This window comes from Mytilus edulis, chromosome 4, assembly GCF_963676685.1.
Source record: "Mytilus edulis chromosome 4, xbMytEdul2.2, whole genome shotgun sequence".
Taxonomy (NCBI): Eukaryota; Metazoa; Mollusca; class Bivalvia; order Mytilida; family Mytilidae; genus Mytilus; species Mytilus edulis.
Genome location: NC_092347.1, coordinates 22593872 through 22617723, shown reverse-complemented (window position 1 = coordinate 22617723; position 23852 = coordinate 22593872). Strand labels below are relative to the sequence as shown.

General features: G+C 33.5%; 1 protein-coding gene across 1 annotated transcript; it reads right to left on the bottom strand.

Moving 5' to 3' along the window:
* Window position 1: 1 nt before the first annotated feature.
* Window positions 2-23656, bottom strand: LOC139519232 (serine/threonine-protein kinase RIO2-like). Its single transcript, XM_071311173.1, has 10 exons — window positions 23523-23656; window positions 15562-15706; window positions 13851-13964; window positions 13237-13291; window positions 5138-5258; window positions 4840-4928; window positions 4205-4396; window positions 3769-3861; window positions 2914-2986; window positions 2-666 (listed from the first exon to the last, which is right to left on the bottom strand). The coding sequence occupies exons 1-10, from the start codon at window positions 23586-23588 to the stop codon at window positions 64-66; spliced, it is 1551 nt and encodes a 516-aa protein (XP_071167274.1). The 5' UTR covers window positions 23589-23656; the 3' UTR covers window positions 2-63.
* Between the last annotated feature and the right edge of the window lie 196 nt (window positions 23657-23852).

The following is a 23852-nucleotide window of genomic DNA, read 5'->3' as shown; positions in this document are numbered from 1 at the left end:
ATCTTTTTATACGATTTATTTTTTCCATGCTCTGTGTCACATTTTTCAATTTATTACAATTAATTACATTCCCCAGACAGCACCCATGCTCTGTTCAATGTCATTTTGTGTGTCTCTCTTCTTTCTGGTGACTAGCGATGCTTCACCACTTTTTCTAATCCTCCTAGCTTCCTGTCTGTGTTTAGTAGATTTAATCTGTCTTTTAACCTTTTGTTTGACAAGATCAGGAGCCATCCCAGAAGAAATATTACTTGACACACTGTCTGAATTTCTTTGTCTTTGATGTGTAGTTAAATGTTCATTGATGTGTTCCATACTTTCCTCATTTCTAAAAGGCTTATATTCTCTGTTAGATACACCTAACTCTTCAAGTTCATCATTACCCTCATCCTCTGAATTATTTTCTTTTAATCTGTCACTGTCTTTGTCCAAAATAACTTCAAATTTATCAGGATTGGCTTTATTAGGTGATGCATTATCTAATCTGTCTAAGCTATTTGTTTTGTCCTCTAATTGTAAATCAGGATCATCTTTTTCATGACCCTCACTGCCTTCTGAATTGCAATCTTCATTTTCTCCATCACCACATGCTTCCGCCAAACTTTCATCTGTTTCTTCTGAATTTTCATCCTCAGGTCCTTTTAATATATTAAGTTCTTCAGCTGCCTGTAGAAAGAAGGATAAGCCTTACAAAATTCATAACAAAAAAAATAAAATGCTCCACAGGGCACAGCTTGATACGACTGCAGAGGTTAAACCCTGAACAGTTGGGACAAGTATGGACACAACATTCATGCTTGATACAGCTCTGAATTTGGATTGTGATTAAATAGTTGACAAAGCATAGGTTTCTGACACAGAATAAATGTGGTTTAAGAACTTAGAAATTTTAAATTGGCCATTTACCTTTTATGGTCCAATATCCAAAATCTAAATACATGGTTAGATTCAGCATATAAAAGAACACCAAGAATTCAATTGTGGACCCTATAGACCTCAATGTGGGCCAATTTGATAACAGGGCCCAAATATAAAAAATCTAAATTCATTGTAAGATTCGGCATATCAAAGAACACCATATATTCAATTTTTGTTGAAATCAAACAACGTTTAATTTTGGACCAACTTGAAAACTGGGCCCATAATAAAAAATCTAAGTTCATGTTCAGATTCAGCATATCAAAGAACCCTAAGAATTCAATTTTCGTTAAAATCAAACTTAGTTTAATTTTGGACCCTTAGGACCTTAATGTAGACCAATTTGAAAACAGGACCAAAAATTAAGAATCTAAATACACGGTTAGATTCGTCATATCAAAGAACTCCAATAATTACATTTTTGATGAAATCAAACAAAGTTTAATTTTGGCCCCTAATTCCTAAACTGTTGGGACCAAAACTCCCAAAATCAATCCCAACCTTCCTTTCGTGGTTATAAACCTTGTGATTTCTATTTACTCAGACAACGCTGACATCGACGTGATACCAATATACGACCAAAATTTTTTTAATATTTGCGGTCGTATAAAAATTGATTTGCTTTGATTCATTAAGGAATTATATATCATAACTCTATTTCTATACATACCAAATCAATCTCAGTTAAATAAAGAGACAATCTCAATTATTTATAAAGTTGCTGAATTACCAATGTTTTCCTACTTTTTCTCAAATTTTATCCATTGATGAGAACACTATAATTTCTTTATGTTAACCTTTCATATTTTTTACTAGAATAAACCAGAGGTTCACCTGAACCTTACTAATACTTATAAATGTTACATTACTTGGTGTCACAGTCATCATGCATGCCACCCTATGAAATGATAGATATCTGCAGAGGATTTTCTTTATTATCATTTATTTTAAAAGATATGGCATTATAGTGTCAGAGAACAACCAGATGCTCTGCAGGGTGCAGCCTTATACGACTGCAGAGGTCGAACCCTGAACAGTTGGGACAAGTATGGACACAAAATTCAAGCTGGATACAGCTCTGAATTTTGATTGTTATTAAATAGTTGACACAGCATAGGTTTCTGACACAGAATGAATGTGGTCTAATGAACATAAAAAAAAATGTTTTTGCTTTTGAGCAATTCACAATGCTGTTGAATATTAATGCCCCCAAAAAAAAATATTTGAAGAAATTTTCTTTTTTATTTCTGAAATCTGAAATGAGAAAAATTGTAATTTTTGCGGTCTTATAAAAATGCTTGTTTTTGGTCCTTAATTCCTAAACTGTTGGCACCATAACCCCAAAATGAATCCCAACCTTCTAATTGTGGTATTAAACATTGTGGTACAATTTCACTTCTACTGTATTATCCTGAAACTAGAAAAATGTTTGTTTTGGACCCCTTATTACTTAACATTGGGACCATTATCCCCAAAATCAATCCCAACCTTCCTTTTGTGGTATTGAACCTTCTTAAAAAATTTCATAGATCCATTCACTAAAACTAGTTATTGTCCAGAAACCAAATGTGTCTTGAACTCTTCAGACGATGACACAGACGATGAAAACATCATAGCATTATACAAATCCCAAAAGAAATTTTGCGTTCGTATAAAAGGTTTTTCAAAATTACCAAACTTTTCAAGGGCATTCCTTAAATCTATCTTCTAATATCTTGCTGAGACACCCATTACTTTAAAAGGAGAAGATGAAACTGTAAAACTGTAATAAAGAGCAACAGATGCAAAAAAAGCCTTTAAGCCAAGAGCAGTGAAAAACCAAGCTTTGCAAAGTAGAGGTCTATCTTAAACTTTTGGTCTAAAACATATTACAAAGTAAAATCATTCTGACTTTTAGAGATCGTCAAACTATTTTGAATTGTCTTTTCAAAAATAAGTTATACTTATAGGTAGACACATTCATTCCTTCACCATAAGAAGATCACTAAACTTAACCTCATTAAATGACTGAGCTATTTCTTTAGTATATCCACTGGCAGAAACTTCTACATCCAAATCATCTGTACGCCTGAAATCAGATGTATCAAATCATTATTTTTATATAAATATCTAATGTATATTTATGATACAATAAAAAAAATTCTAGAATAAAGGGCATAACTGAATCCTTAATTGGCATTCAATTATATAATTATATTAGTGTGTGTATATGATACAATAATACCATCAAAAACTCTTAACTTAAATTGACACAACCAATTCGCCTTTTCAGAAGGGTTATCTCATTGTTCATACACCAAATTTTGTTTTGGTGTACGCTTTTGAATATATAACCCAGTATGCATTAGATTCATAAACGACAAATTAAAAAATAACTGCCCTGTGCAAACAGAACCCATAATGTTCTCACTACATCATATAAAGCAAAATACTCTATGTTGGTGTTTTAATCACACCAAAAATACAAAATAATTTTACACAATTGATTTTAAAATCATGTCCATTTTTTAGTTTGATTTTACAACTTTTTTCCATTTTTTTTGTTTATTTTTAAATGTCCATCAGTACTGACATGTCCTCAGCATGCAAACAAACTCAATTAATGTAATGTTGAGGTCATCAGTAGAATACAGAAATTATATGTTTCATATTTGACTAAAATGTTCCCTTTTTTCCAAGATTTTTTTCGTTTTTGTTTTAATTTTTCTTACTTATTTTATAAGATATTCTGGGTTCATTAGGATGGTATTTGATAATTACTTGTCTATCACTGAAGAATGTATGCTGATTTGTTTGTTCATTTGTGTTGTTAGGTTTCTGTCCAATTATTTATACATAACTAAAACTTACTTTATATCAGCAAAAGTAGGAAACAGTTCACTTTCATAATTGAATCTTCTTATAAAGAATTCTCTGATACAAGTTACATCTCTGTTGAAGTACCTATCAAATAAATATATGATTAGACATGATGTAATATATAAATGTTTTAAGGCTGTCTCCATTAATGAAATTAACAGAGATGAAAATCGAAATTGTAAAATGTACGTTAAACCATACCTTACAAACAAACGATTTTGTTGAAAATTTACAAGCAATATCCATTGATCTGTTAAAAATTATCAGGACAAAACATCTTTGCATAATATATGAATTTATTTTATGCATATGTTTTTAAGATGATAATGAACTTTTCAATTCCTGAAAAAATCTACTCAACAGTACTGCAAGAAGATTTGTTGAGATAGTATAAAGGATTTTAATGTTCCTGTCTAATAAAACCTACCATTCTGCATTAGCATGTGATGTAGATATCATCTGTGGAAAATCATACATAGTTAAATTCCCCTCATCATCAACCATCAGGTTAAACTCATTAAAGTCCCCATGTATGACACCACAATTCCCTAATCGTACAATTAGTTCCATAGAGTCACTGTACACTTGGGCTGGATCTCCTAATTCTCTAACTTGACACCTGTAAAAAGATAGTTGTTCAATTTTAAAATAATATCCTAAACAGCAAATCATATAACATGACAGAAAGATTATAAGCTTGATTACAATTGCTATCCTTCCATGATAGTATCCTGTCTAAGGCAACATTATTTTACGTCCCTTGTATGTTCGTTAGACATAATTTCTAAATGGATAAGTTGAGAATGGGAAGAATACATCAATTTGTGATGATTTCCATGTATCACCAAAGATAGTTGTGATAAATGATGAAATTAACACATTTTTATAGGTGAAGAAAAATATTGTAGATCTACACCAGGAGATGGCTCCATCCAACTGTGTGAACTTAAACATTACAGTTTTATAACTCATTAATAAGACAACAAATGTTGCCCTTTTCTTATACAATTAATTCTTTAAATTTGTTTACTTTCATAAATTCTAAAACAATTAATAACTTACAGAGGATGTCCACTGAGTAACTCCATTATAACAGTATGTCTGTTGAAATCTATTGGTTTTGGTACTGGAAATTTTCTGTCATACAAAGCCTAAAAAAAACAATGAATTATAAACTCAAACTCTAGTTCAATAAGATAATTTAAGCATCTGATGACAGAAGTGATGAAATATTCTGTAATAAAAATATTTTAATATATTGAAACTTTATCAAATATATAAAAAAAAAAGGGTCCCCTAAACTGCTTATTCCAAAATCCATTAATTTAAACCTATAACATCAAGTTTGGTATACCATTACCTTCATGTAAGCAAACTCTTTCATGGCTGCCAGTCGGGATAGGTATAACCATGATATCTTGTTCCTATGTTTATGGTAATCTCTCTTGTTCTTTAACTGTCTAAATGAAGTCCTTCCCAATCTAAATTAAAATAAATATGAAATGGGTCTGATTGATTGATTGGTGGCAGCAGTAAATATTTAATTAGGGACAAAAAAAACAAGAATCATATATACATTTATTGTAACTCACATAAATTGGGGATGTGCCCTTGGAAACAGATGATGACCCTGCTTGCATATCATATAAAGTATGAAGAGACATAACTAAATAATGGTAAAAGTGACGCTACCCAAATTTTTACTTGATCTGAGTTTTGTGGTAATAATTACTGTGTTAAAGTTTCATAACATTTGGTTGGGGCAAACTTAAGTTAGAGAACAGAAACGAAAATTCAGCAATTTTTTATTTGTGAAGGAGCATTTCTCAAGAACATTAAAAGTGAAAATACCCAAATTCAAACTTGACCTGTATGTTGTGGTATTAGGCATTGTGTATCAGTTTCATGACATTTGGTTGAGGCAAACTTAAGTTAGACCAGGTGCTCCGCAGGGCGCAGCTTTATACAACCGCAGTGGTCGAACCCTGAATAGTTTGTCCAAATTTGGTCACAATATTCAAACTTGATACTGTCTGAATTTGGATTGAGATCAAATTTTTGACATAATATAGGTTTTTGTCACAAGATAAATGTGGTCAAAGATCTAACAAATCTATTGCACAATACTGTGCTATTGAAGATTTCTTCTTGAAACTTTTGAAAACAAGCAGTGTAAGGGAGGTAATCAAGTAATCAAACATATATATGTAGGACTCAAATCTATGGTGGGTTCCAAATCTATGGCAGATTCTTTATCTATGGTAAATGTAAGCAAGTGGAAATATACGGCGTCTATAACATTTGTGAAATAAACATACCACATCTTTTTTGATATAATAAAGTAAAGATTGGTTGGTAGTAAAAGTGAATATACATTGTTTATTGTATAAAACAATAAAAAAAAACTTCATCAGCAACATTTTATATTGGCAAATTTCCAATGAAGTTATTTACATAAAGTTATTGGCAAATAAAAATAGAAAATGACATCATAGTCATGTCTGGCAAATGTCCAACATACATTATCTAAAAACATTTTAGATAAGATAAGGAAATAAGATGTAAAAAAACTGCTTGTTATCACTGAATGGTAAAGATTATTTTAATTTATCAGTTGGTAGTAAAAAGTGAATATACATTGTATATTGTATATAACAAAGATTTAAGTTGATTCTGGACAAAGAAAGATAACTCCAATTAAAAAAAAATCTTGCTATTGCACAATATTTTGCAATTAGATATTTCTTGCTTACTATTCTGGACAAAGAAAGATAACTCTAATTAAAAAAAAATTTGCTATTTCACAATATTGTGCAATTAGATATTTCTTGCCATTGCGCAATACTGTGCAATTGAAAAGACTTGCTATTGCACAATACTTAATATAATAATTTTAGATCCTGATTTGAACCAACTTGAAAACTGGGCCCATAATAAAAAATCTAAGTACATTTTTGGATTCAGCATATCAAAGAACCCCAAGATTTCAATTTTTGTTAAAATCAGACTAAGTTTAATTTTGGACCCTTTGGACTTTAGTGTAGACCAATTTGAAAACAGGACCAAAAATGAAGAATCTACATACACAGTTAGATTTGGTATATCAAAGAACCCCATTTATTCAATTTTTGATGAAATCAAACAACGTTTAATTTTGGACCCCGATTTGGACCAACTTGAAAACTGGGCCAATAATCAAGAATCTAAGTACATTTTTAGATTCAGCATATCAAAGAACCTAGCTGATTCATTTTTTGTCAAAATCAAACTAAGTTTAATTTTGGACCCTTTGGACCTTAATGTAGACCAATTTGAAAACGGGACCAAAAGTTAAGAATCTACATACACAGTCAAGACAGTTAGATTTGGCATATCAAAGAACCCCAATTATTCAATTTTGATGAAATCAAACAAAGTTTAATTTTGGACCCTTTGGGCCCCTTATTCTGTTGGGACCAAAACTCCCAAAATCAATACCAACCTTCCTTTTATGGTCATAAACCTTGTGTTTAAATTTCATAGATTTCTATTTACTTATACTAACGTTATGATGCGAAAACCAAGAAAAATGCTTATTTGGGTCCCTTTTTGGCCCCTAATTCCTAAACTGTTGGGACCTAAACTCCCAAAATCAATACCAACCTTCCTTTTGTAGTCATTAACATTGTGTTTAAATTTCATTGATTAACTAAAGTTATTGTGCGAAAACCAAGAATAATGCTTATTTGGGCCCTTTTTTGGCCCCTAATTCCTAAACTGTTTAAACCAAAACTCCCAAAATCAATCCCAACCGTTCTTTTGTGGTCATAAACCTTGTGTGAAAATTTCATAGATTTCTATTAACTTAAACTAAAGTTATAGTGCGAAAACCAAGAAAATGCTTATTTGGGCCCTTTTTGGCCCCTAATTCCTAAAATGTTGGGACCAAAACTCCCAAAATCAATACCAACCTTCCTTTTGTGGTCATAAACCTTGTGTTAAAATTTCATAGATTTCCATTCACTTTTACTAAAGTTAGAGTGCGAAAACTAAAAGGATTCGGACGACGCCGACGGACGACGCCAACGTGATAGCAATATATATACGACGAAAAAATTTTCAAATTTTGCGGTCGTATAAAAAAAGGTAAAAAATAACAAGAGGCTCTCAAGAGCCTGAATCACTCACCTTAATTCTTTTGGTTAAATCTCTCATCAATGATTATTTTGGCTTTTCAATTTATTTAAATGTTTTTTGGATCGTCCTATTTTCTTCAAAAGCCAACAAAAATAATCATTTTCTCCTATGTTCTATTTTAGCCATAGGACCTATGTTTCTTGACATACAAGGAAATAAAATATAAAATTTATACTAGATACTCTGAAACTCATTTAGCCTAAGTTTGGCTGAAATTGATACAGCAGTTTCAAAGGAGAAGATTTTTTAAAGTAAGTCAACATGATGAACAAATTGTGAAAAAAGTCTTTAAAGGGCAATAACTCCTTAAGGGGTCAATTGACAATTTTGGTCAAATTGACTTAATTGAAGATCTTACTTTGCTGAACATTATTGCTGTTACAGTTTATTTCTATCTATAATTATATTCAAGATAATAAACAAAAACAGCAAAATTTCCTTAAAATTATTAATTCAGGGGCAGCAACCCAACAACGGGTTGTCTGATTCATCTGAAAATTTCAGGGCAGATAGATCTTGACCTGATAAACAATATTACCCAACGTCAGATTTGCTCTAAATGCTTTGGTTTTTGAGTTATAAGCCAAAAACTGCATTTGACCCCTATGTTCTATTTTTAGCAATGGCGACCATGTTTGTTGATAGATCATAACTTCGGATACAATTTACAAACTAGATACCCTAAGGAACATTCAGTTAAAGTTTGGAAGTATTTGGCCCAGTAGTTTCAGAGGAGAAGATTTTTGTAAAAGATTACTAAGATTTACGAAAAATGGTTAAAAATTGACTATAAAGGGCAATAACTCCTAAAGGGGTCAACTGACCATTTCCGTCATGTTGACTTATTTGTAAATCTTACTTTGCTGAACATTATTCCTGTTTACAGTTTATCTCTATCTATAATAATATTCAAGATAATAACCAAAAACAGCAAAATTTCCTTAAAATTACCAATTCAGGTGCAGCAACCCAACAACAGGTTGTCTGATTCATCTGAAAAATTCAGGGCAGATAGATCTTGACCTGATAAACAATATTACCCCATGTCAGATTTGCTCTAAATGCTTCGGTTTTTGAGTTATAAGCCAAAAACTGCATTTGACCCCTATGTTCTATTTTTAGCAATGGCGACCATGTTTGTTGATAGATCATAACTTCGGATACAATTTACAAACTAGATACCCTAAGGAACATTCAATTAAAGTTTGGAAGTATTTAGCCCAGTAGTTTCAGAGGAGAAGATTCTTGAAATAGTTTACGACGACGACAGACGACGGACGACGACGGACGCCAAGTGATGGCAACGGGTTGTCGGATTCATCTGAAAATTTGAGGGCAGATAGATCTTGACCTGATAAACAATTTTACCCCCTGTCAGATTTGCTCTAAATGCCTTGGTTTTTGAGTAATAAGCCAAAAACTGCATTTTACCCCTATGTTCTATGTTTAGCCATGGCGGCCATCTTGGTTGGTTGGCCAGGTCACCGGACACATTTTTTAAACTAGATAACCCAATGATGATTGTGGCCAAATTTGGTTTAATTTGGCCCAGTAGTTTCAGAGGAGAAGATTTTTGTAAAAGTTAACGACGACGGACGCCAAGTGATGGGAAAAGCTCACTTGGCCCTTCGGGCCAGGTGAGCTAAAAATGAACAGTTTGAATTTTCAAACAATTTTTTATTCAGCGATATTGTTAAAACTATTCACTTCTTTATTATTTGATGACGATTTAAATCAAATTTGTATCCAGTAATTTTATCTTTCACTTTATAAACTGTGCCAGCTGTAGAGAGTAAACTATTACTAAAACTTCTTTTCTAAAATATGCAGTACTTAAAATAGCGATGCTCTTATTCATCGCGGGCATCGAACGGTACAGCACATTATGAAATATGGCGTTATTCAATTGTGACGTTATGTTACTCTTTCCCCCAGATCTGTCATAGATTTGGAGAAAACAAAAATCTGCCATAGATTTGAGTTGTTTGGCATTTGTAACGTCACATTTGCCATAGATTAGGAATCTGCCATAGATTTGGAACCCGCTATAGATTTGAGTCCTACATATGTAACAGCATTTTTTAAATTGTAATTGCATTACCTCCCTTACACTGCTTTTATATTGTCTAAATTGTCCTTTAACCAGAAAAACCCTTGTTTGCACCCCCCCCCCCTCCCCCCCCTGTTTTTCCCCTAATTGCTTAATGATTTGAGCCATAACCCCCCATAACTATCCATTTGTAGTATGGTAACTTGTGGTATAATTTCAGGGAGATTTATACACTTAAGCACAAGTTATTGACTGAAAACTACAAAAATGCTTATTTGTGCCCCTTTTTTGACTCCTCACTCATTGAAACCCCCCTTAGAGAAAAAACCTGAAAACTCAATTCCAGCCTTTCCTTTGTAGTAAGAAACCTTGTAGTATAATTTCAGAGAGATCCATACACTTAAACCAAAGTTATTGCCTGTAAACTAGAAAAATGCCTCTTTTTGGCCCTTTTTTGGCCCCTTATTCCTAAGTGTTCATGGATAGTCAGTGATTTTGCTAGCGCTCGTCACTTTCGTAATTTACGAAAGGGTTTTCGCATTGACGAAAGTTTTTCAAATCAATTTCGTCACTTAAATTTAGAAAGTGTAAAAATATTTTCTCATTAAAATTCTATAAATCTACCTGTCTTTATGTTTTTGACAAGTTTATGATCCCAAGGTAATTAACATTTTCAACAGGTGTTACAAGTTGTGATTACAACTAATCTGCCTTTCGCCATCCGATGGGTCACTAATCCGTTAATTATTAATAAATCATAATTGACCATTATAATTATTTCCCCAGGAAAATCAGTCAGTTGGCATTTCAACAACCAGGAGTATAGTTTCGTCATTTGATCGAAACAATTTGTTTATACTCCCGGACAGTTCGCATTTGAATTTCATTATTTCTCAAAAGATCACAATTTGAAGTTCGTTTGTCGTAGATTCGTCATTTGAACGCATTTTCGTCACAATTGATATAAATTGCCATCAAAAACTTTCGACATAGTCATTTCCATTTAAAAATATTATATAAAACTTTATTCAAAACGTTCAAATTGTCTTCACGAGTTAAACAGGTGCTTCCTGTACTTTGTGCTACGCATGCGTGAAAGTAGTCCTTTAACTGAGGAGGGAAGGCCTCATGATTTAACGAGCAAGAGTCATTTATACACTCAAGAAGAGTCCGACTCTGTACTGAAAGAAGAAGAAGAACTATTTATAGACCCTGATAAAAAAACGTAAAATACGAAATCATTTAGAAGCAATTAAACGAGAGAGACAAATATATATCTCTAACTAAAGGAATTAAAACCGAAAAATGATAATTTCCTGATGAATCCGGACTCGTTTTGAATTTAATATCCACGTGTCACTTCCCGTTTTCGTTTCATTTTAAAACCGAAAGTAGCAAACGTTATCCATTCTTGATTTGTTTACAACCTCCTTTCAGTCGTTATACTCGTTCCAAAAAGGATTTTATACAGTCCCAACCTAATAGAAATGATTTCCAGACATCTATTTAGACGTTCTATAAGGATAATGATTATGCAGTGATAAAATCATTGCAAGTTAATTCCTACTGTGATTCCTTGTTTAAAAAAATTGAATCCAACTTGTGTTGTTCAGGAATGTCCTCTGGAACAAACTGAATAGAAATTGTGAACTAAGTTTCCACATCCCATGTAAGAATCTTTCATAATAAGGACCAATACAGTCAAATCATACAATACTGACTGCCAGTCATCGCCTAAAAGTCCTTTAAAATCTGACAAAGTCAAAGATGAAGCTAGTAACATACATCCTTGGTTCCTTGCTGTTACACAAAAAAAAAGGTTGATTTTCATGGCACGCAAAAGTGACTAAAGCCCTCAAAATCCTAGCTTAAACCCTGGCCGATAGTAACCCCAAACTGAATCAAAGCCTTCCCTTTGTTATATGGAACCTTGTGGTACAATGTCAGATAGATCCATACAGTTATACATGAATTATTGTCCCGAAACTACAAAAATGCTTGTTTTTGGCCCCTTTTTGGCCCTAAATGCATAGGCTGTTTGACCCATAACCCTTGAAATAAATCCCAACCTTCTACATTATGGTACGAACATTGTGGTACAATATCAGAGCAATTGAAATACTAATACACAACTTATTGTCCTGAAACTAGATAAATGCTTATTTACGGCCACTAATTTCCAAACTGTTGGGACCATAACCCCAAAAATCAATCCCAACCTTCCTTTGGTGGTTACAAACATTGTGTTAAAATTTTATTGATTTCTATTTACTCATATACTTAAGTTATTATCCTGAACCCATCCTTCTTTGGACAACACTAACAAGACAACGTGATACCAATATACGACCAATTTTTTTTAAATTTTTGCGGTCGTATAAAAACGGAAACAAAAAATTCAGCAATTTTTCAATTTGTATTTAGGGGCATAATTGCCACAGGCATAACTAGAATATTAAAAGTGACGCCACCAACATTTAAACTTGATCTGTGTTTTGTGGCGATAAGCGTTTGGTACAAGTTTTACATTTTGTTGAGGCAAATAAAGTTAGAAGAACGGAAACCATTATTGGGACATATGGTGTTTTTCCATAAATTTAATTTTTCCAAGGAACATAACTCTTTTTAAGAAAGTGGATCGCCCACCATTATAAAACTTGTTTGAAATTTTGCTGATAAACCTATTGTGTAAGATTTATATAAATCTGGCATGAAAAAGACCTGTGAGAGTGTTAACAAGACCAGAATGATGGAAGTGCTTACTGCTGTGCTAGTGATACCCTCAGAGAGTGGTATGGACCCAGTGATTGTAAATAGACTCATTTTAGATACCAGGCTTTAAATTTTATACGCTAGACACACTTTTTTGTCTTCAAAGACCTATCAGTAACACTTGAGTCAGATTGTCAAAGGTCAAATAAAGAACGAGATGAATAGCATGGGAATACAAAATTTAGAAATTTTGGCCTTAGTACAGCTGTGGTAATCTACTTTGCCTGAAGAAAATCCTTAGAATTTCAAAAATATTCAAAAAGTTTGGGAAACAGTTAATTTATAACCATGACAATATCATTGATAATTCATTTCAAAACAGAAGCGTTGCCTACTCGGCTGGTGATAGATACCCTTGAGAAAATAGAAAATCAGATGTACAAGCAAAGAACATTCAGTCTTCCTCAATTTCATTGAGGTAAATGAATACATAAAAAAAACATTACATATAAACACAATACCTGTGAAATTTAGCTGCAAACTGATGATCTTCACTGTCTGCTACTATGTAAATATCTGTAAAATAAATAGGAGAAATCAAATTATAAAGATGAACTTGTTAAGTTGCAACATTTTATTTCAAATTCTATGCAAATTATTTTGATAAATGTCAAATATTAAAATTCATATCTCCAATTTTTGTATCATTTAAAATGTTTCTTAGCCTTTGGAATACATAGGCCCAAAATATTTTTCTGATTTATTTTTTTTTGCAGTTTGACAATTGTTTTAAAGAGTCCCAAGTTCCTAAAATAAATTTTAAGTCTTAATTTCCAAATCAGATCAAAGTTTTATAAAAATAAGTAAATCATTTAAAATTTATTAAAAAGACTAACACAGTAAGGTAGATAGGTGATGAGATGGATAAATTTCATCAAAGATCCGACAAGCAGGAACTGTCTTCGTTATGTCCAAAGTCTGACTTTCTTAAGCAATGGTGACAAATATCACTGTGTTGCACAATTCATTTCTCCAGCCAAAATTATTACTGCTTCATAAGATACATTTTTCATGTTTTAATTTTCCCCCAAATATTTTCTAATACAAAGAAAAAATATCTAGCATTAATTCTTACCTGACTCTTTACCAACACCAATCTGATTGCCAAGGGAATATACAGTCTCTCTACTGGCAAGTGCCTTCAATGCTAAATAGTCATAACCAGCTATCGTAAGTCTGTACCCTTCAGCTGATAAATACAAATTCAGTCATCAATAAAAGAATCATTTTTCAAGAGGAATAACTAGAATTCCAACGAATCATAATCACAGTGTCAGACTCATTATTTGATTGATGCAAATATTTCATGCATGCTCAGGAAAGTATTTTCAGCCTCACTTACTATTGGTATAAATCAGGGTTTTCGCCCTTCAACAAAACTTTCTTTAATATTTAGTTACCTCTAGGCTTTTCCTAATCTAATCATTACAAATTATTATCCTGCACTACCTTCCGTCCTCAATATTTTTCCTAATGTAAATTACAAATATAAAAAAAGAACATGTGGTATGATTGCCAATGAGAATAACAAGAAAGTATACATATATAAATTTCAAATAACGTAGATGTACTATACATTGTAGCTTCTAATAACAATTCTCTGTTTATATTTACCTACTTTTTCTACAAGCATGCTCATAAGCTACAAGTCTATGTTTACATAATTCTCTCACCTTCTCTTTTATATTTACCTACCTTTTCTACCAGCATGTTCATAAGCCACCAGCCTGTGTTTGTGTTGTGATCGTATTTCAGTACGTGATTGTTGTCCGATATTTTTATTATCCCTGATGTTTTGACTATAAAATTCAGTGGTGAACGTAGTTTTGGCAATTTAAAACTATGATATTGATGTGATCACGTTGGACTTTATTAGTTTCTATAATTACTTAAACCTGAGAATGTTTAGTTATTTGGAAAGGCTTACTTTTAATAAATTCTCCAAAGTTCATTATGGACTTTCGTGTACTAGTTATCCTTTCTTGAATGGTAAATATTCCATGAATAAACCGGTTAAATGTGTGTTCATTGTTGATTGAATATTGTAAATATTGTGTGATATATTATATGAATTGACTTATATTGGTCTGTGTATTATTTTAGTTATTTTAAGTTCCTATTGAGATAAATTCAGCGAGTCATTTGGTTTTACGGGAAAAGGGTGTGTGTTTTGACCTAAACTGTGACTTTGGAAAACAAACTTGGGAAGCTTTTTGACATGCCCAGCTGATGGGATGTTTTTTTTGAAAAACAAAGCCTTATTCTAAATTGGGGATCCATTTAAATCGAGTATATAATTATCAGAAGCTTATTTAAGTAGGTATTTGTATTTTATTTACAGATTTTCAGTAATTATTTCGTCATATCGGAAATCCGTGACTGATGTTTTCTGGAGTCTGAGTCAATGTTATTTAAAACTAGGGGGTTTCCACATTTATATTTGGCAATCTATTGATATTCTATTGAGATTTATTACTATTTAAGCGTATTTGACGCTGATTATTTGATCATTTAACTGTTGTATTAAGATTGATTGTTATATTCTATGTTTTCATGAAAGTCTGAAGAAATAATAACGATTTAGAAATTGAAGAACTTTCTTGACTTTTTATTTGCATTTTGAATTAGTTTTGACAAACCGCTCGCAAAACGGATACATTCAAAATATTTGCATAGTTCTCTCACCTTTTATGTTTATATTTACCTACCTTTTTTACCAGCATGTTCATAAGCCACAAGCCTTTGTTTACATAATTCTCTCACCTTCTCTGTTTATATTTACCTACCTTTTCTACCAGCATGTTCATAAGCCACAAGTCTATGTTTACATAATTCTCTCAATACTTTATGACATCCTCCTCCATGTAGATGTGCAATAGAAGCAATCAGTGGAGTTGGTACAATCTCGTGATTCTTTAGTCCCATTTCAACCTGCAAATAGAAATAGAGATTTCATTAAAATAAATGGGGAATGTGCCCATGGGACACAGATGTCTTAATATTTTGTCCAGAAAAGATGGAAGTTAGAGTTGTCTTTCTTTAATAATCACCTATTTTAATGAGTAGAAGAAATAAATCACTAGAGTAAGTGATTTAGATTAACATTTATTGTAGCTTTCAATATAAATTACATGTACATGATGTACAAATGATCCATGCACTAATTACATGTACAAAAATGTATGTTGAAAATTATTAGAACCAACATCTGCATGAATGCACATGGAACAAAGTTCAAAGTTCTTTAATTTCCAATAGAACTATTTACACTTGTATGTATATTTGTCCGCCATTTTGTAAAATCTCACAAGTTTCCGAAAAATTTGACATCACATGTACAATACTAATAAATTGCTTCGCCAAGCGCAACTGCAGAGGTCCAACCTTGAACAGCAGGGGCAAAAATGGACACAATATTCGTGCTTAAACAGGCATGACAGGTCTGAATTTGGATTGTAAAAATATTTGACACATAATAGGTTTTTGACAGAGAATAACTGTAGTCAAAGAACTTAGAATTGGTTATATGATTTGAATTTATCTTCAATGTTTTGCTATTGTGCCATGCTGTTGCAAATTGACCCCCTCAAAAAACAAAATCAAAATTTACTCCACTATTTTTTGCTTTAGAGCAATTCACTCTGTTGAGAATTGACCCCCCCCCCCAAAAAAAAATCTTAATAAAAAAATTGCCCCCCCCCCTCTTTTTCCAAATTAGAGGCTCTAAAGAGCCTGTGTCGCTCACCTTGGTCTATGTGAATATTAAACAATGGACACAGATGGATTCATGACAAAATTGTGTTTTGGTGATGGTGATGTGTTTGTAGATCTTACTTTACTAAACATTCTTGCTGCTTACAATTATCTCTATCTATAACAGTACTTTCTGTGGAAAATGTAATTGAAAATCTTGACTATTTTGGTCATACTGACTTATTTTTAGTTCTTACTTTGCTGTACATTATTGCTGTTTACAGTTTATCTCTATCTATAATAATATTCAAGATAATAACCAAAAAACAGCAAAATTTTCTCAAAATTACCAATTCAGGGGCAGCAACCTAACAACCAATTATCCGATTCATCTGAAAATTCCAGGGCAGATAGATCGTGACCTGATCAACAGTTTTACTTCCTGTCAGATTTGCTCTAAATGCTTTGGTTTTTGAGTTATAAGCCAAAAACTGCATTTTACCCCTATGTTCTATTTTTAGCCATGTTTAATATTCACATAGACCAAGGTGAGCGACACGGGCTCTTTAGAGCCTCTAGTTTTTAAACTGATCTTTCAAACTAGTTTTAATCCAGAAAAAAGTAAAAACATTGCTTTAACTGTACCTTAAGTTGAATATCTATATGATATGGTTATATTTATAAATTTACTGTTTACAAATTTTTGAACTTTTTGAAATACCAAGGCTTTTCTACCTCAGGCATAGATCACCTAAGCTGTATTTGGCAAAACTTTTAAGAAATTTTGGTCCTCAATGCTCTTCAACTTCGTACTTTATTTGGCCTTTTTAATTTTTTTGGATTCGAGCGTCACTGATGAGTCTTTTGTAGACGAAACGCGCATCTGGCGTATACAAAATTTAGTCCTGGTATCTATGATGAGTTTATTAAATGCATTTAAATAAGTTGGAACGAGTTAGCATTGGTACGAGTTTGCATTGATACGAGGTTTTTTTAGAGGTACGAGTTTACAATGGTACGGGATAACTATAATTCTTATAAAACCATGTTATTTGACAAGATGAAGGACGGTCAAATTTGTAGTGCCATTCATGACCCAACAGCTTTCTGGAAGTTGATCGGGAGCAAAAACCATCAAATAGAATATCAAGAGTGCATAGATGAACTGCACGAGATATGCCAAAAATACATCAGTACTCACCACATTGTTATAGGTGGAGACATTAACGAAGACCTTAACGCTGAAAAACCAACGAACCAGAGAAAGGAGTACCTGAAGAAATTTATAAACGAAATTGAATTGAAATTTGACAACATTGGAAATACATTCATCAACTCGAAGGGATGTGAATGCTCTGAAATTGACTATTTCCTACACAACATAACACCAGACATACTAGAGAAGGGAAAATCAATCCTCAAATGCCAAACCAACGCCTCAGACCATTATCCAATCAGTATGAGTATAAACTGGAAGCATGAGAAACTTGATATGAACCAAAAAGCCTGTCCGAATTTCAAAATTAAATGGGATAAGGTAGACAAGGATCTGTATAAAGCAATAACAGACAAAGAGGCGCTGAAGCTGCAAGAATCAATGATTACAGATTCATTAGAGTCACAAGAAGTAGTTGAGCGGATGAATGATATACTCACAACATCACAAAATTCATCAGGAAATAAAACAATTTATCAATCAAGACCAAAGCTCAAAGTATGGAATAGTGACATCAAGAACGCCTTAAAGGAAAAACAGATTACGTACAACGAATGGCAAAAAGGTGGGAGACCAAACGACCCAGCAAATCCTCTAACACTCAAGAAAAAGCAAGGAAAAAAGGAATTTAGGAAAACAGTACGCATAGCAGTAGCAAGGCAACTGGAGGCAGAAAAAGAGAGCATCATGGAAGCAAGATCTAATAACATGGAGGTCTTCCACAAACTAGTCCAAAAGAACCGCAGGAAGGGAATTGATCACATACAGGATATAAACGTTAATGGCGCCACATACTCGGGAGACAAAGTCATAGAGGGATTTAAGGAACACTTCTGTACCCTGTCTACACTTAAAGAAGAGGCCTTCAGCAACCCGGAGTACCACTCCCAAGTGGAAATGGAAATAAGCAATATCTGCAAACTGGTAGACCAAGAAACGATACGCCCTGTCATAGAAAATGATGTCCGTAAAGCTATTTCTACAATAAATAGAAAAAAATCTGCAGACTATCATAAAATAACCATTGATCATTTCATACATGTATATGCTGCAGATAATATCTAACCGCCCTTACTCAACTCATTAACATCATATTTTCAGATGGAGATATACCAACAATACTGAAAATAGGACAGCTTTCTCCTGTATTTAAGAACAAAGGCAGCAAAAATGATGCATTAAACTACCGAGAAATAACTATTTTACCCGTAGAGAGCAAGATAATTGAGGCCATCATTAGAGATCGGATACAACCAAAAGTGCAGAAGGTGCAAAACCCAACTTAAAGAGGATTCACCAAAGGATCCTCCCCGATGAATCCAGCCCTACCTGTGGAGGAAATGTACCGAATTCTCCCGGAAAAAAAGCAAAACGGTTACCTAGACTTGCTGGACGCAAAAGCTGCCTTTGACACTGTGGTGCACTCACATCTATTCCGCAGGGTATATCATGCTGGGATTCAAGACAGGACATGGACAATCATTAGGAGTCTTCATCAAAACGCAGAAAGTAGCATAAAATGGTCTGGAAAAACATCAGAGCGCTTCACAGTAGGCATGGGTGTCAGGCAAGGAGGCATGAGTACAGACCTGTACAAGTTATACATCAACCCTCTGTTAGACCACTTCCAAAATACAACCTAAGGCATGACTATATGGAATGTCAACACAAACAACACCGGATGTGCAGATGATATCGCAATATTGGGTATGCAATCAGCTGATGCTCAAATTATGGTCAACATGGCCCTTGATTTTGCCAACTCAGAAGAATACCAGCTGCAGCCAAAGAAAAGTGTAGTAATTAAAATAAGCGGAAACAGCAACAACACCAAAATGGAAGAAGACAACCTGATGATGGGAAACACACCTATGCCTAATGTTGAGCAGGCTACACACCTTGGGATCATCAGAACTACCACTCCAAAGAACAATATACAAAGCAACACCAACAAAAATATAACAAAGGCAAGAAGGAGTGCATACAGCCTATTTGGAACTGGGTTTCATGGACACAATGGCTTGGACCCTGAATCGCTACTGCATATCTACAAGACGTATATACTCCCTGTCCTACTATACGGAATGGAACTACATGTACTAACCCCGTCCGGTAAGCCACTTGAACAACTTGAGATCTTCCAAAAAAGAATGCTTAAACAGATATCATCGCTGCCAACAAGATGCCCTGATTCAGCAGTCTACATACTTACAGGACTTCTTCCGGTTGAAGCCCAAATTCACATTAAGACGCTAACTTTCTTTAACAATATCTGCCATCAATTACAGTGCTCTAGCTAGAAATCAAAAGGGGCAGGGTGCCAGTGGAGGGCAGGGCACTTTTTATGATAAGAAAAGGCACTGCTCATTTTTTTGTCTACGTTTCTGTGTGTATCACGAGTTAACGAATCTCTTTTTTTTTTTACTGTATGTTTTTTTTTAAATAAAGATGCTTTTCAACTATAGTCTTTATTTCATTGTTTGTGTAGTTATGATTGATATAGTACATCTTCATCAACATATTATGTTTTTACAGTTCAACTTCACTCTACCCATTATCAAAGAATATGTGTGTTTTTTTTTGTTTTTTTTTTATCTATGTAGGAATTATAGCTTTGAATAAGAGAGCATTACTAATTTAACAATGTTTAGAACATGGATTGCTAAAAGTATAATTATCAAGTAGAAATTGCAATATATATTTTTTAATATGTTCAAAGACAGTTAATATCTTTAAGGTAACATTATTATGTTATTATATATTCAATTGGTAATTTATTCCTTTTTTTGGTACTAGATGATATTTTTAGAGCACAAATTTGTAATAAGCTAAAACAGGGGAAGTAACTCCAAAATCAATTTCCACCACGTTTGGGTTAATTAAAAACTGTGCTTGTCGCTAACAAGTTGAGATGGAAGGCATTTCTGTAAAGGCATAGTTTTATTTTGATGACTTAAATTCAATTCTAAAGTCATGAAAGTCTTCATTTATATGTGACTTGGAGATCGAAAATGCCGACCCAAGCTAAACACACTCCCTGACACATTCATCAAAAGTATGACAAAAAGATACATTGTCCTAATTAAATTACCTAGTTATTAACACCTTTGAAGTCTTTATCATTGTAATTGATTGTAATGACATGATTAACCTGGGGGCAATCACACAGGTGTCATATATGTAATTAACTTGGAGATCAGAAATCGATGAAACAAAATTTTACCAAAACGGCACAAGATAATTTTGGAAAAAGACGTCAGGGCAGAAGGGCGCGGATGAAGGCACCCTGGGCGCAGCTGAGGGCACCCAGGGCGCGGCGCCCTTCTATTTTGGGCTAGCGAGACCACTGAATTAGAAGAGAGTACAGAGAAAAAGCTTGCCAGGAGACAACTGACAGTCTGCAGTGAGGATAGTAATAGTTGGTTCATACACGTCAACAAGTTGTTACGTCTATACGATCTCAACAAAGCGAATACCTACTTGGCCAATCCAACAAAGAAAACTCAGTGGATCACATTGATAAAGAACGCTTTGATGAAATACTGGAGCATCAAAACTGTACAAATGTTCGAACTATACTTGGGCCTAAAGTACCTGAGCAGTCAAAACCTCATCAAGGGAAAACTTCACCCAATCCTCCAACACAAGAGTCACCAGGGCTCACGCTACCAGGCGACTTGGGCGAAGAAGTCGCTTTCCTGGCCGCCACTTCGCTTTCCCCGACCCCCAAAAGCGAAAACAAGTCGCCCTGTTCTTGACGATAGTCGCTTTCAGTCGCTTCCGTCATCGGACATTTTCAATTTTTAAAAAGTTGATGAAACATAAATTTTTTATTGATAATTTAAGAAATTTAGACATAAACGATTTATTATCTTGAGAAAAGAGGTTGAAGCATTGTCTTTGAAGTGTGTAGCAGGTTATTTGATAAAAATACAACTTGTTATCACTTCGTGGATTTCCGCAAGTTCAGGTGCTTGTTACTAGAAAACGTACATCAACCTAAATTTTGGCGGCAAAATAAGTTTGTTACTTCATTTAAACGTGATAAAAGTTGCCTCCAGTAAATGTTTAATCCATTTATTGCATCAAAAACGTCATGTTCCTTTCCAAATAACTTGTCAAACATCGTTTATTTTTGTAAATTTTCTTGCATTCGTCCGCCATTGACCGATTTCTAAACTACGGATCTCAACCGGACCAGCTATGACTGAAATCCGTACTTTTACAATAACTACTACGGTCGCACGGATGGAACAGCTGCCAGAAGAATATTGATCCCAAAGGGAAAAATTACGTATTCCACACGTTGGTGTATATAATTCCCTATATTTTTTATGGATTGTTTCAAACTATTGATTAAAGTTGCTTAACTCTGAGACTATTATACTAACTAATATCAATATATTATGGCCCAGCTTAATAACTTTTATATTTTTTGATGAGAAACACTGAATTTCATGTACACAAGATAGTTTTGAATTAAATTGTAATTGATATATTATAATTTCTTTACATTTTTTAAAATTAAAATTTTTTTTTTAGTGCTACATTGTAGATACTAAATATTTAGTTGGTAGTTTCTCACAAGAACCTTAGTAAAACTTAAACAACTTTTAATATGAAATGTTACTTTAATATAAAAAGAACATTATTTACATATGACCCTTTATACTATAGCAAAATCCAAACATTGTAGCGCACAGCGCGAATGAGCACTTCTCTTTCAAATCTCACCACTTCTCCCTATCAGTTTCAAAAAGAGAAGTCACTTCTCCCTATAATTCTGAAGTAGTGTGAGCCCTGAGTCACTCCGCTCTAGACAATAGCAGAATCCCTACTAGATTACGCCTTATTACTGGAACTTATGTACTTCAAACAAAACGGATTCAATTCTACAGACAAGAAATAGACCCAACCTGCCTGCTTTGTGGATTGCATGAGGAAAAGCTAGAACATTTTGTAATGCAATGCGAGAAGTTACAGTCTGTTAGAACGGTGATACTTAAAGAGGCGAATGACATATGGCAAAATGAAATGAATAACACCATACGGTTCCATGACTTGGACATTACAACACAAATGCAAATGCTCCTCGACAGTGCAAAATTCATCAACCTAAATAGACATAACTCAGCCAGCGTAGCCCGTATGGATAACCATTCCAGAAACCTTTTCTTCAAGCTGCACATAAAGAGAAATGTACTGTTGGACGAAAAGACTTAGAGGCACATCGTAGAAGATAAGCTAGCATGGAGAGGGGGGGGGGGGGGGGGGGGGGTAGGGATACCATTGACTCTGGGTCTTAAAGCACCGGCTTGCCTACAGATTCCTAGTATGAACACTGATCATGAACTTTTAGATTTTTAAGAGCAAACATTTTTAAAACATGGAACTTAAATATGTTTTTTTTTTAACCAGGCAAAGTCGCTCTCTCTATATATATTCCCTAAGTGAGGACATTCTAGATTTTAGATTATAAACAATTAATAAGATGAAGTTTTTATATATTAACACAAAACCCCGTGTGGATAGACTTGTTTTAACATTGATAAAAATCACCATGAACTTTAATTATAACATACATGACTTTTAAAATGTCGGGAGGTGTCGTTGCGGATTGCAAATATTATCTTTAGTGATATTCATATATGTAAATAATGTACATAATGGTGGAAAAATAATTCATGGATAAATTATGGTGATGGGACCCACAGACACAGCACCAATGTAAATAATGAGCACCGCCACCCAAAGCACCTGTTCAACACACAGAAACTGTGTGTTTCTCCTTTGAAGGGGGTAAAGATACAGAGGTAAGGTAAGGATTAACTTATTTACCGCAGTTAACACGCGAAAATCCTCTTTTGTTAGATATCTAAGAATGGAAACGTTTAGTTTTCCCATTCTTGCTGTTTTCGTGTTTCTCTGGAAAGCACATGCAACTTCCGGTAATTGTGACTGTGAAGTGTAGATTATCAATGTTCTCTGTCTAGAATGGAAAACACATGTTTAAAATTTTTAATTTTTATAATTGATTTAAAATTTTAATGATATCAATACTTATATATTTATTCAATCTTCACATATACAAACAAGTTCTTTATGATAATTTCAATAGTAGTGCTATTGAAAAATCCCTGTCAGAATGTTGATTTGAATCATGACAAA